The sequence below is a fragment of the Salvia miltiorrhiza genome, chromosome 5, assembly GCF_028751815.1.
Source record: "Salvia miltiorrhiza cultivar Shanhuang (shh) chromosome 5, IMPLAD_Smil_shh, whole genome shotgun sequence".
Classification (NCBI taxonomy): Eukaryota; Viridiplantae; Streptophyta; class Magnoliopsida; order Lamiales; family Lamiaceae; genus Salvia; species Salvia miltiorrhiza.
In genome coordinates this window covers 1,180,843-1,194,180 of record NC_080391.1, presented here as the reverse complement: position 1 = coordinate 1,194,180, position 13,338 = coordinate 1,180,843, and the positions used below count along the sequence as shown (strand labels likewise).

The window sequence follows — 13,338 nt, the reverse complement described above, 5'->3', positions numbered from 1 at the left end:
ACACATGTCTCGCATGCATCGTGCAAACGCAAAACTAATTCATGTAATATATGATACAAATTTGTTAATTTACAATCATAATTTATTTAAATCGTAATTGGAATACATGTCCCATCTTTATTCTTTAATTAGTGATGATGTGCAGATGGCCTCAACAATGTCGAGGCATTTGTCTCCATCAATACAATTTAAAAACAATATAGCAGCGGCGTTGATGGTGGAGAGCCGCCTCAACCACTCTCACTTTAACAATTCCACCTTCAAAATCCTTATCCTTCCACCACCTACCGCCGTCGCCAATTTCCTCACCTTCTACCACCACCACCACTACACCACAAACTCTCCCCACCTATTTTGCCTCTACTGATAACTCATAAATCAAACAAGCCATGGCGGCTTATGGTGCAGCCACTTCTCTCAAGAATACGATTCAACGTATTCTACAATCGTCTCGTATTTCTCTCGTTTCCCACTCTCTACAAATCTTACAGCCAGTCCTCAACGAGATGGATCGCTTGCAGGAAGTTCTGCTAGGATTGGAGGAGACCAGCTGCAGCAAGATCAGGACGAAGGTGAATGCTGTGGATGAACGAATCAAAGAGGTAGTTTGGGAATTCGAAGATTTACTTGAATCCCATATCTTACCTCAGATTCTTCCACAACTCGAAAGCGAGAGAGATCACTTGTCTTTCTCTGTAGATCTGCAGAGTTTGCAACACCATGTTGATTGCTTCGTCGAGATGGTGAAGATGATGGAGGAAGAGTACACTATTGAAATGGAGAATATGGCTGAAGAAGAAGGCGAGCCTATTTCCTCAAGAATTGATTTTGGTGGAATCAACTCAAAGATGGTTGGATTATCTGATGAATTCGAAAAGGCTAGAGATTATCTTCTTCAAGAAAATAACAATCTACCCTATTCGATTGTTGGGATGGCTGGCGTTGGAAAGTCAACTCTTGCTAAGCATATTTTTGAAGATCCATCAATTCAAAGACATTTCGAGTTTCGAGCATGGGTAAGAATGGGCAGAAAGTGTGAATCCAATAAAATATTACGATGCATTCTAGCTCAAGTGGATCCCCACGCTTACCAAATGCTTACTCGAGGAGATGATGATGAGGAATTAGTTGGAATATTGAAAGTAAGGTTGAAGGATAAGAAATGTCTCATCGTGTTGGATGATGTTTGGGAGATGCAAGCAACAAATCGCTTGCAAGAAAATGATATTATTGGAAGCATTCGAGTCTTACTTACAAGTAGACAAGGAATAGTATTCAAGGAGGATGGGTTCCAAAGAGTGGGCTTGTTGAATGAAGAAGAAAGTAAGGAATTACTTGGTGAGAAGTTGTTTGGTGAAGAGGGTTTCCCTCCTCAACTCAAGGAATTGGGAGAGGAGATTGCCGAGAAATGTGAAGGTCTTCCTCTCATGATAGTCACGATAGCAGAGCTCCTATCAAAAGCCGACAAGACACGAGAATACTGGACTGAGGTGGCCTATAAGCAACACAACTCACTTTTCGAGGATGCATATAATCAAATATCAGAGGTACTTTTTTCAAGTTATGACTACCTACCCCAACATTTAAAAATGTTTTTTCTCTATATGGGGGCATTCCCTCCATATATTGATATGATCGGTCCAGCCATGCTCAACAATTTGTTGAGTGCTGAGGGATTTTTCGAACCGATTGGAGAAGAAAGTTTTCAAGATTTTTTCAATATATGCTTGGGAAAGCTTTGTTGGCAGTATCATCTAGTTCTCAACACAACAGATTCTTTGTTTGTGTTGAGAAAGTATCGTGTGCATTCTTGCTGGCAACACTTGTGTAAGGAAGAAGCTAGTAGGATCAAGTTTCTGCATGTCTTACAAAGTTGTGATGATGTTATAGAAGACCAGCGTCGCTTGTGTGCCCATTGGAACAATTTATTTTGCTTCAAAGAAGTGTATGATTGTGCATCCACTGCTCGTTCTCTCCTTTGTTATGGTCCTTTACACCCATATCCAATCCCAATACATGCCATGAGTTTCAAGTTGTTGAGGGTACTATATGCTGGTTATGTCCGATTTTATCATATCCCGATTGAAATTTTCAAGCTAGTTTGTCTGCGGTACCTTGCCCTCACTTGCAACGGAGACCTTCCTCCATCTATATCCAACCTTTTTTTCCTTCAAGAATTGATTATTGGTAGACATATGAACATTAAAAAGCATGGAGTTCAGTCATACATGCCTTTGCAAATTTGGGATATGCGAGAACTACAGCATATTCAGGTCATGGGAAAGGACCTACCAACCCCTAATACTGATGATGCTACATTGAACAAACTCATCACACTTCTTGGTGTGAGTCCAAACAGTTGTACAAGGGAAGTTCTCAAAAGAATTCCTAATTTAAAGGAATTAGGAATTCAAGTGGAGTTGAAGCCTTATGATGATGATGAAAGTAACCCATTGAGTTGCTTGAGTTATATATCACAACTCCAGAATTTGATCACACTTGGATATCGCATCACGAATCCCGATATAAAGTATGGGCTTAGTCGTATTCCTCTTTCAATGTTTCCATCAAGTCTCACACTGTTACAGTTGAGGGGGTTGGGGTATCCTTGGAAGTACATGAATGATATTAGTTCACTACTACCAAATCTTGGGATGCTCGTATTAGAATGCTATGCCTTTCGAGGCTGTGAGTGGGAAATGGAATCAGGGAGTTTCTTGAAACTTACTAGACTTGTAATTGAAGACACTGATTTGGTGCAATGGAGACCTCAACATGGAAGCTTCCCAGTGCTCCGCAACCTAATCATGAAGCATTGCTACAAATTACAACAACTCGATTGGCCGTATGATCATTCTTGGATCACACGTATTGGATTAGTTGATTGCAATCCTTTAGCTGTCGCTTGTGCCAATCAATTAAAAGACAAGTTTTCCTTTGAACTTATCGTCGAATCTTCTTTTTGAGCTCAAGGCGCTCTGCAACTTGCCTAGCAGGTTAGTCTTTCTACTTTGCAATATATATCACGTCTTAATGTGTCTGCGCTGCATGCATCCCCTTTTTTTCCCAGGCAAACCATATCAATTCATGTCACAATAAGCTTTTAAATTAGTGTTTGAGGTTGTCTATCTATAAATTTTCAGGCAAATGAGAGAGCCGAAGGGGCCGCGTTATCCCATAATTTCGAATGTTGTATTACCACATTCAAGGATTGTGACTTGTATTGGATTTTGTTGAGGATTGTGTTAAATTGTTGTAAGTTGGATTTGTGTGAAAACATTAGTCTCTTATTCAAGGGTTGTAACCTTTCTGTGTTATGCATGATTTTCACTTTGTTTTGATATTGTGTGTAATAAGTTAATGTGTCTTTTTTAATAGCTTAAAAACTTCAGATTCTGGCAATATACTAATTAATTTTGTCTTCAATTCATATTTCAAATTTATGAGATTGTATTACAAAAATATATTTGCTACACCAAAGTATTTTGAAATGGATGTCATCCATTCATTATCCTTGAATTGATAACAAAGTATTTCATCAGTTCATACAAGAAGCAATGAAACGATAATTCATTAATGCAAAGCATTACACTACCAATTCACTCAACGCTCAACAATTCAACATCAAAAACCAGATCTGAGTTGGGCTGAATTCCCCATGATATAAAACCACTTGAACCATAGGCATAATCCGGCGAGCACTAGACACCATTAAAAACAAAAAATCAACGATATCGTTAGGCATGAATTTTCACAAACGTACCAATATGGTAATAAGACCATAATTTTCAGGACGGAGATAAAATTAATACTTCTTTAAAATAATAAAAATTTCACAGTACCTACAGTATTAATTTATAAAGATTCTACTGTATTCCGAAAGATAAGAAAATAGAAAAGATTTGCATGTTACCTTCAATCGAGCAACTTCTCCCACTTGCATTCCCAAGACGCCTTCATCCCAACCTGCAACAAAGGCCACGGCTTCAGATCCTCTATTACCTTAGGGGGGGGGGGGGGCGTTTACTTTGAAGGATTGGCCTTGATAGATAGAAATAGTAAGACTAATCCTGTATAAGTAGTTCAAGCTTATAAATCTCTAAAATAAATTTAGTCAAGCATCCTCTAAAGACAATGAAGTGCAGCTTAGTTCGTAAGACTCTTTTCCTCTTACCAATAGGTCAGGGGTTCCAATCACAAAATCCTCTAAACAAGCTTAATTTGCACCAACTCTTCCTTTTCCATACAACTAATGATTCATATGTTCCTATGTTGGCAATTGGCATCATCTGTTTACTTGACTAAACTCACAACTAATAACTTTTTTCAATTGGCGTTTGGCTAAGCTTATAAATTCTTTAAAATAACTTATTTATAAGTTGTTTAGGAGCTCATCGTAAAAATAAGCTCCTAAAAAATAAGTTCACTTGCCCCAATTTATTTTTTTCATATCATTTTACAAATATTATTCAATTATGGTTTGTTATCATAATCATACACTTTCAAGTTATCTCTCTTCAATTTTTCTCACTTATCACAAAATTTTTTCTTTTAAACTCAATTATTCAAACAGTTCGACAACTTATATGAAACATCCTACAAATTGTTGGAGCTCAACAGCTTATAATCTCTTTAAAATAAATTTAGCCTAACACCCTCTGAATCTAACATCACATTGCAAAACTTATAACTATCTTCAATTGATTCCCTCATTAAAAAAAAAAAAAAAAACTATCTTCAATTGAGGTCCGGAATCAAAATGGGAAACATGAACCAGGAACAGAGTAAAGTCTGAGATAAGAGAAACACAAATTACCCTTGATAACTTGGCCTCGGCCGATTTGGAAAGTGAAAGGCTTCTGCCCAGGATCCTTGGTGCTGTAACCGCAGAAAAATTCAATAATTATGAAATTGTTGTGCGAATTGAAAGGGGGAAACGGTGTTTACTTACCTCCAGAATTTTTTGGTGAGATCTCGATTTTTGCCGAATCCGGTGCAGTGAACGGTGACGTTTTGACCGGGAAGGGGCTTCGGGCCGCCTCCCGGTTTCAGCAACTCCTTCTCCACTCCCATTGCTCTGATTGGGCAAGCAAGCATTTTCTCTCTTCACTGTTTGAATTTTCAGCTTTGAAGTGAGTGAAGTCTGCAACTGCAACGGATAGTGCACATGCTCATTTAGGTTATAATTTGGAGACACAAAAATACAATTATTTGCAATCCCCCTATCATGTTTACGTGGCAACATTTACTCCCTCCGTCCGATAAAAACATGCATAGTTTGGGATGGCACGGGTTTTTAAAAATTCTATAAAGTGTAGTGTGAGTAGATTGTGATGTTTAGTGGAATAATTATTACTATAAATAGACTATGTATGTTTTTATGGGACAGACGAAAAAGGAAAACTATGCATGTATTTATGGGACGGAGGGAGTATTTGCCAATAAATTAGTTAGCTAGTTTTTAAGTTTGTTTCAAGTTCAACTGTTAAAGTAAAAAAACCTTTTCTAAAAAAATAACAGTGCGACATACATAATACATTCACATACGTGGAGATTGTGAAGAGCTGAGTTTGTGGAGAAGCTCAACCACTCATTTTAACAATTGCACCTTCAAAATCCTTATCCTTCCACCACCTACCGCCGTTGCCATTTCCTCCCGCTTCACACCTTCCACCACCACCACGTGGAGAGATAAAGTATGAGTTTAATACTATTCCTCTTTCAATGTTTCCATCAAGTCTCACAGTGTTACGTTTGAGTGGGTTGGGGTATCCTTGGAATTACATGAATGACATTGGTTCGCTGCTGCCAAATCTCGAGTTTCTCACATTAGAATATTCCTATGCCTTTCGAGGCCCAGAGTGGGAAATAGAATCAAAGAGTTTCTTGAAACTTACCAAACTTATAATTGAGGATGTCGATTTGGTGCGATGGAGACCTCAACATGGAAGCTTCGCAGAGCTTGAAGTTCTATGCATGGAGCATTGCTACAAATTACAACAACTCGATTGGCCATATGATCACTCTTGGACAGAGACGGATCTAGAGGCCGGGCAGCCTCGGCGGTCGCCCGGTCAATTTTTTTTTATTACCTATATATATGTGTATATATTTTGATGAAATCTCGGCGGTCGCCCGGTCTGTTTTCTTTACTAAAAATTCATTAAAATCACCCGATGAAATCTCGCCCGGTCCTAATTAAATTCTTAGATCCGTCCCTGCTCTTGGATCGAAAAAATTAAATTAGTCGAGTGCAATCCTTTAGCTGTCACTTGTGCCAGTTAATTAAGAGACAAGTTTTCCTTTCAACTTGTCGTTGATTCTTCTATTTGAGCTCAAGTCACTCTGCAACTTGCCTAAGAGGTTAGTCTTTCTACTTTGCAATATATATCACGTCTTAACGTGTGTGCCCTGCATCCCCTTCTTTTCCCGGACAAACCAAATTAATTCATGTCACAATAAGCTTGATAAATTAAGCTTCTATTCACCACTTTCTTGAAAACCATGCTGTGACGTCCACAAAGTGATAATAATATTGTGGACGGAGGGAGAGACTATATAAAAGTTCTAAACGAAAAGTTATAATCTACTAAAGCGATAAAATAACAAGAAAAAGGCCTAAAGCCCAATATCTACGTTTAGGCCCACAAAAGAATAAAAAACAACCCATTGAAAGATAAAAGAAGTGTAGCAGCCCATTAATCTTGTCGTCAACTTGAGTCCAGCTTGAAGTAAATAGGGAGTGGCAAAGAGATTGCAGAAGGTGCTTTGGCAATGGCAGCAGTCATGTCAAACAGAGAAATCTGGATCATTACAATTTAAAAATAATATGTGCACATGGCGTTTATGGTGGTATCATTAATCAATACATGTGAAGAGCTGACTTTGTGGAGAGCACAACTAATTAATCTCATTTTATCAATTGCACCTTCATCACCACCTATTCTGCCTTGATAACTCATATTTCAATCAAGTGATGGCGGCTTATGGTGCAGCCACTTCTCTCAAGAATACGATTCACCGTATTCTACAATCGTCTAGCATTTCTCACGTTTCCCACTCTCCACAAATCTTACAACCTGCCTACGACGAGATGGATCGCTTGCAGAGAGTTCTGCTAGGATTGGACGAGACCAGCTGCAGCAAGATCAGGACGGAGGTGAATGCTTTGGATGAACGAATCAAAGAGGCAGTTTGGGAATTCGAAGATTTACTCGAATCCCATATCTTACCTCAGATTCTTCCGCAACTCGAAAGCGAGAGACACAACTTGTCTTTCTCTGTAGATCTGCAGAGTCTGCAACACAGTGTTGATTGCTTCGTCGAGAAGGTGAAGACGATGGAGGTGGAGTACTTCATTGAAGTAAAGAATATGCCTGAAGAAGAAGGCGAGCCTATTTCCTCAAGAATTGATTCTGGTGGAATGATCAAGTCAAAGATGGTTGGATTATCTGATGAATTTGAACATGCTAGAGATTATCTTCTTCAAGGTAATAACAATGAACCCTTTTCGATTATTGGGATGGCGGGCGTTGGAAAGACAACTCTTGCTAAGCATATTTTTGAAGATCCATCAATTCGGAGCCATTTTGAGTTTCGAGCATGGGTCAAAGTGGGCAGAAAATGTGAATCTGATGAACTATTGCGATGCATTCTAGCTCAAGTGGATCCCAATGCTTACCAAATGCTTACCCAAGGAGATGATGAGGAGGAGGAATTAATTGGAGTCTTGAAAGAAAGATTGAGGAGCAAGAAATGTCTCGTTGTGTTAGATGATGTTTGGGAGATACAAGCAACAAATCGCTTGATAGATTGCTTGCAAGAAGAGAATATTCTTGGAAGGATTGGATACTTACTTACAAGTAGACAACAAATTATATACACAGATGATGGGTACGAAAGAGTAGGCTTGTTGAATGAAGAAGACAGTAAGGAATTACTTGGTGAGAAGGTGTTTGGTGAAGAGGGTTTCCCTCCTCAACTTGAGAAACTAGGAGAGAAGATTGCCGAGAAATGTGAAGGTCTTCCGCTTATGATAATCACGGTTGCAGAGCTCCTATCAAAAACCGACAAGACCCCAGAGTACTGGACTGAGGTACTCAAACAACGCAGTTCAGTTTTCGTGGATGCATATAATCAAATATCAAAGGTACTTTTTCCAAGCTATGACTACTTACCCCAACATTTTAAAATGCTTTTTCTTTATATGGGAGCATGTCCATACAATGATATCCATACACGCAAGTTTATCAATCAGTTGACTGCTGAGGGGTTTCTTCAACCGAATGGAAAAGAAAGTTTTCAAAAAAAATTCGCCACATGCTTGACAAAGCTTTCTCTATGGTATCATCTTGTTCTCGACACATCAGATTCTTTGTATTTGGCGAGAAGCTATCGCGTGCATTCTTGTTGGCAGCACTTGTGTAAGGAAGAAGGTAGTCGGATCAAGTTTTTGCATGTCATACAAAGTTGTGATGATGTTATAAGAGATCAGCGCCGGTTGTGTGTTCATTGGAACAGTTTATTTTGCTTCAAACAAGTTTGTGATTCGATAAAAAGTGATTGTGCATCCAATGTCCGTTCTCTCCTTTGTTATGGCCCTTATCACCCATATCCAATTTTAGTACATGCCATGGGTCTCAAGTTGCTCAAGGTACTACATGCTTTAGATGTCCGATTTTACCATATCCCGATCGAAATTTTGAAACTAGTTTGTCTGCAGTACATTGCCCTAACTTGCAACGGGGACCTCCCTACTTCCATATCCAACCTTTTTCACCTTCAATTCTTGATTATTGGTAAACATATGAGCATTAAAAAGCGTGGAGTTCAGTCGTATATGCCTGTGCAAATTTGGGACATGCAAAAACTAGAGTATCTTGAGATATGGGGAAGCGACCTACCAACCCCTAACTCTGATGCTACCTTGAACAAACTCAGCATACTTTATGGTGTGAGTGCAAACAGTTGTACAAGGGAAGTTCTCAAAAGAATTCCTAATTTAAGGGTATTAGAAATTGAAGTGGTGTTGAAACCTTATGATGATGATGAAACCAACCCATTGAGTTGCTTGAGTTATATATCACAACTCCAGAATTTGCGAACACTTGGATATGGCATCAGGAATCCCGAGTTAAAGTATGAGTTTAATACTATCCCTCTTTCGATGTTTCCATCAAGTCTCAGAACGTTGGTTTTGAGGGGGTTGGGGTATCCTTGGAAGTACTTGAATGCCATTGGTTCGATGCTGCCGAATCTCAAAATTCTCGTATTAAAAAGCTATGCCTTTCGAGGCCCAGAATGGGAAATAGAATCAGGGGGTTTCTTGAAACTTACTACACTTCAAATTGAAGACACCGATTTGGTGCAATGGAGACCTCAACGTGGAAGCTTCCCGAAGCTTCGTAAACTAAGCATGCAACATTGCTACAAATTACAAAAACTCGATTGGCCGTACGATCACTCTTGGATCACACAAATCGAATTAGTCGACTGCAATCCTTTAGCTGTCACTTGTGCTAATCAATTATATGACAAGTTTTCCTTTCAACTTATCGTCGAATCTTCTTTTTGAGCTCAAGTGAGCCTGCAACATGTTAGTCTTTCTACTTTGCAATATATATCACGTCTTAATGTGTGTGTTGTGCATCCCCTTCTTTTCCCGGATAAATCATATCAATTCATGTCACAATAAACTTGATTAATTTAAATTAGTGTTTGAGGTTGTCCATCTATAAATTTTCAGGCAAATGAGAGAGCTGAAGGGGCCGCCTTATCCCATAATTTCGGATGTTATATTACCACATTTGTCGTATGAATTTAAGGATTGTGACTTGTATTGGATTTTGAGGATTATGAAACCTCAATGCTAAATTGTTGTAAGTTGGATTTTGTTGAGTATGTAACCTTCTTGTGTAATGCATGATTTTCACTTTGTTTTGATATTGTGTGTGATCACTGATCAGTTTATGTGTTTTTTTAATAGCTTAAAAACTTATTTCAAATTTATGAGATCCCTTAGTAGTTCATCAACATGAAAATTTGAGTATTTGGATGAGCTTATTTCCAATACTCTTCTTATTGTTGTCTTCTTCTATTACTTTTATTTCTTTGACGAATAGTTTACAATTTCTTTCAAATTTCAAAGCTGTTTGGTAAAGATTGCTGATACTACAAGAAAAATGCAAATAGACAACATGCGAAGCGTGTTATCTATTTTTGAAAACTACAGAAAAACCATGATTTGTTGTGAGTTTGAATGAACAAAATTATTGTGCTAAGTTTTTTCTTTTACATTGTATAAAAGGTCAAATAAAAATAACTGTAGGAGTTATAATATAGAAACTATATTAAAAATCTTGATTTAATAGACAATCTCAAGGCAAAAACTCACTTAAACTATATTAAAAACTCTCTTAAATTAGTGAAACACCTTCGAATACGTGATTCAATAAAGCATCCCAATTTCATGATATAAATGGGATTTAATAAAACATCCTAATTGCTTATGATAATCATGGTCGTCACGAGTCTCAAGTTAAATTATAGTAAAATTTAATATATATGACCTACATATGTCCCTATCCATTATAGTGCAACGACCAATCATAATAGGCATTGGGGACACAAAAATACAATTATTGCAATCCCCCTATCTTGTTTACGTGGAAACATTAATTTATTCGCCAATATATTAGTTGGCTAGTTTCAAGTTTGTTTCAAGTTTAAGTAAAAAACTTTTTAAAGAAAATAATAGTGTGACATACATTCACATGTATGGATAGTAGAGATTGTGGACTTTGTACCATGGAGCAAATTACTATCATTTATTAGTTTGAAAATTATATAATTTTTGTTGAGATATGAATTTTAGCATAAGAAAGTTTTGATATGATCCCAATAGCAATAGGTTTAGCAATAGCAATAGGTTTTGATATAATTTCAAGTTTAATAGCTCAAATGTTAAGTAGCTAGTGGTTGCACGTTATCTTTCACAAGTACTAAGCCCATTGAAAAAAAACATACTGGTTGATACGATCCGTATCAATGGTGGAGCATTTCGAATAGCTCAAACTTTAGAAATCGAGAGAGAAGAGAGAGATTTGATAAACATCAACCAAAATATTCATTTCATACTCAATTAGTCAATTAGCTTAGAGATTACATTATTTATATCTAATAATGAAAGTCTAATGGGCTAATGGGCTGAAGCATAATAGGATCAAGTTAGAGATGGATTGGGCGTATCACACTGGTCAAAGAACTCGAATACGAGTCATGTTAAGATGTGACGTTCAAATAAGAAAACATAGTCTACAGGACAGATCAAGTCTATTATCAATTCATCATTTGAATTCATGATATTACAACTTGTTTAGGTTTGAAATATTAACTTCAGATTCATATAGTTTGTGATGTTAAATGAATTCATTGAGACCACAAACTATAGAAACACCATCCCTCACATATTAGTGGGTCCCATCCCATCAAAACAAATTATATTCGAACCAAATTTGAAATGGAATTATTGAAGAGAAATGAAACCAAACAACCTTCACCATGTAACACTAAAATTCTGTACTACTAAGTGGACCCCACACATCAAAAATCAAAATAATTGTATATAAAATATATAAATATATTTCTTTAGCTAAAACAAAATCCTCACACATTATATTACCCTCTCTTTTCTGCGTCTCGTTTCCCACACCACTCCTTCTTCTTCATCTCTCTGTGTGTGTGAATACTGTTTGAGTTTTGGCATATCATGTGAAACCAGCGCTAACAAACCCAAACCCAATCGAATTGGCAAGAGAAATAAGAGAGATGGAAATCGCGAGAATCAAGCAATTGATGCTCCTCTGCTGTAGAAGCCAAAGCAGCCGTGTAGCTCTCGTGGGTGGAAACCACACCGCCGCCAGATTTTGCAGTCGCTAAAGCCCCCAATCCTTCCCACCTTCTCTTTCTGTTTCTAGATTTGCTAACTGATTTGTGAAATCGAAGCTACTGCTGTTGAAGAAGATGGACAAATCGGGCCGTGGCCGCAGCGTTAAGAGCGGAGGCAGTGATGTTGATAGTGATGAGCCGGATGAGTTCGAATTAGGGCTAAATTCCGACGCCATTTTCGTCATCAAGCTCCCCGATTCGCGATCCCTGCGCGTCGTATCGAGATCCCTGTTCCTGGCGGTGGTTCTCCTCTCGTTGCCCTCGATCGGCTCGATTATCCTCGCGGCCTCCCACGCGCCGCCGCTGCCGCTGCACGACGCGGAATCGTCTGATTGGATCGAGAATCTCCCGATTCTCCTCCACGATTTGACGGCGGAGGGGCTTCTATCGAAAGGGGACAAGGGCTTCGTCCTCGGCGTCTCCGGCGAGGTCGATTTCGCCGCCAACTGGATGAATGCACATCACGTGTTTGATTATATCTACGCCCCGAGCTTCAGCGCGATCGAGGAGATGGGCGGCGGCGCCGTCCGCGACGGCGGCTTGGCGATCGCGCCGCTGGGCGGCGACATCTCGGCGGAGCTCCGGCTCCTGCGGAATTTCAAAATCGTGTACCTCCGGAGGCTGAACGGCGACACGGTGGTCGCAATGCGGAAGAAATCGGAGGCGAATTCGGGGGCGGGGCGAGTGATTTGCGGCGGCGGAATCGGGGGTGAGAAGAAGGAAGCTGCATTGAGAGGATTGGAGGAAGTGTATCTCGAACCCCCGAGATTTGCTAAGAAATCGAGTTTCCGATTCCTGCCGGATTTGATGGAGGATGCGCTGGATGGGTACCGGCGGCGGGTGTTCGTCGCCGATGAGGACGGCGCGGTGGATTGGTTCTACAGCAATTATCCGATGAGGGGTCAGGAGTTCGAGGTGTACGAGATGGGGGAGGGGGATTGGGCGGCGGAGGCGGGGGTCGGGGCGGAGGACTTCGTGGTGGTGAAGGCGGAGGCGAGGGCGGCGGAGAGGATGCTGAGGGACAAGACGATGTGTGTAGTGGATGAGCTGTTCTTGGATTGCAAAGAGGGAGAAGAAGAAGGGAGAAAGAGGGCTTATTGGGAGTGTGTGGCTTTGTATGGTAAGATTAGAAGTGAAGGCATTGCTGTGCATCAATGGTGGTATTAGTGTTTTCTTCAATGGAATAAACATGAACAAGTTTGTGTGTGAATCCATGTATTTTGTGTGTTTGATTTGTGTGTGAATCCATGTATTTCTTTGCTCTTGTTAAAGGAATAAAAGTAGTTTGTGGCTTATGTTTTCTTTAATACTTTAGCCCGTTTTGTGTGGTAACAATCGATTAATGAACCACTAGAAATTTGAATATTGTTTAAGTATCGCTTTAATGGGTGT

At 39.2% G+C, this 13,338-nt stretch overlaps 4 protein-coding genes across 4 annotated transcripts; 3 read left to right on the top strand and 1 right to left on the bottom strand.

The window, feature by feature from the left end:
- Positions 1-31: 31 nt before the first annotated feature.
- On the top strand, positions 32-3,341 carry LOC131026605 (putative late blight resistance protein homolog R1A-10). Its single transcript, XM_057956515.1, has 2 exons — positions 32-2,996; positions 3,144-3,341. The coding sequence occupies exon 1, from the start codon at positions 390-392 to the stop codon at positions 2,964-2,966; it is 2,577 nt and encodes an 858-aa protein (XP_057812498.1). The 5' UTR covers positions 32-389; the 3' UTR covers positions 2,967-2,996; positions 3,144-3,341.
- Positions 3,342-3,483: 142 nt separating this feature from the next.
- On the bottom strand, positions 3,484-5,198 carry LOC130984927 (peptidyl-prolyl cis-trans isomerase FKBP12-like). Its single transcript, XM_057907640.1, has 4 exons — positions 4,952-5,198; positions 4,817-4,878; positions 3,914-3,966; positions 3,484-3,701 (listed from the first exon to the last, which is right to left on the bottom strand). Exons 1-4 carry the CDS (start codon positions 5,095-5,097, stop codon positions 3,600-3,602), a joined length of 363 nt encoding a protein of 120 aa, XP_057763623.1. The 5' UTR covers positions 5,098-5,198; the 3' UTR covers positions 3,484-3,599.
- A 1,778-nt stretch (positions 5,199-6,976) lies between these two features.
- On the top strand, positions 6,977-9,574 carry LOC131024737 (putative late blight resistance protein homolog R1A-4). The gene has a single exon (XM_057954276.1). It carries the CDS (start codon positions 6,977-6,979, stop codon positions 9,572-9,574), a length of 2,598 nt encoding a protein of 865 aa, XP_057810259.1.
- Positions 9,575-12,021: 2,447 nt separating this feature from the next.
- On the top strand, positions 12,022-13,113 carry LOC131024736 (uncharacterized). Its single transcript, XM_057954275.1, has one exon. It carries the CDS (start codon positions 12,022-12,024, stop codon positions 13,111-13,113), a length of 1,092 nt encoding a protein of 363 aa, XP_057810258.1.
- The last annotated feature ends 225 nt before the right edge of the window (positions 13,114-13,338 follow it).

Excerpts from the sequence above, each read along its gene's own strand:
- LOC131026605 (XM_057956515.1), top strand. The coding sequence starts at position 390 with ATGGCGGCTTATGGTGCAGCCACTTCTCTCAAGAATACGATTCAACGT.
- LOC131024736 (XM_057954275.1), top strand. The coding sequence starts at position 12,022 with ATGGACAAATCGGGCCGTGGCCGCAGCGTTAAGAGCGGAGGCAGTGAT.
- LOC130984927 (XM_057907640.1), bottom strand. The coding sequence starts at position 5,097 with ATGCTTGCTTGCCCAATCAGAGCAATGGGAGTGGAGAAGGAGTTGCTG. Across the intron at positions 3,967-4,816 it reads CCGAGGCCAAGTTATCAAGG|GTTGGGATGAAGGCGTCTTG; the intron begins GTAATTTGTGTT and ends CCTTTGTTGCAG. Across the intron at positions 3,702-3,913 it reads GAGAAGTTGCTCGATTGAAG|TGCTCGCCGGATTATGCCTA; the intron begins GTAACATGCAAA and ends AATGGTGTCTAG.
- LOC131024737 (XM_057954276.1), top strand. The coding sequence starts at position 6,977 with ATGGCGGCTTATGGTGCAGCCACTTCTCTCAAGAATACGATTCACCGT.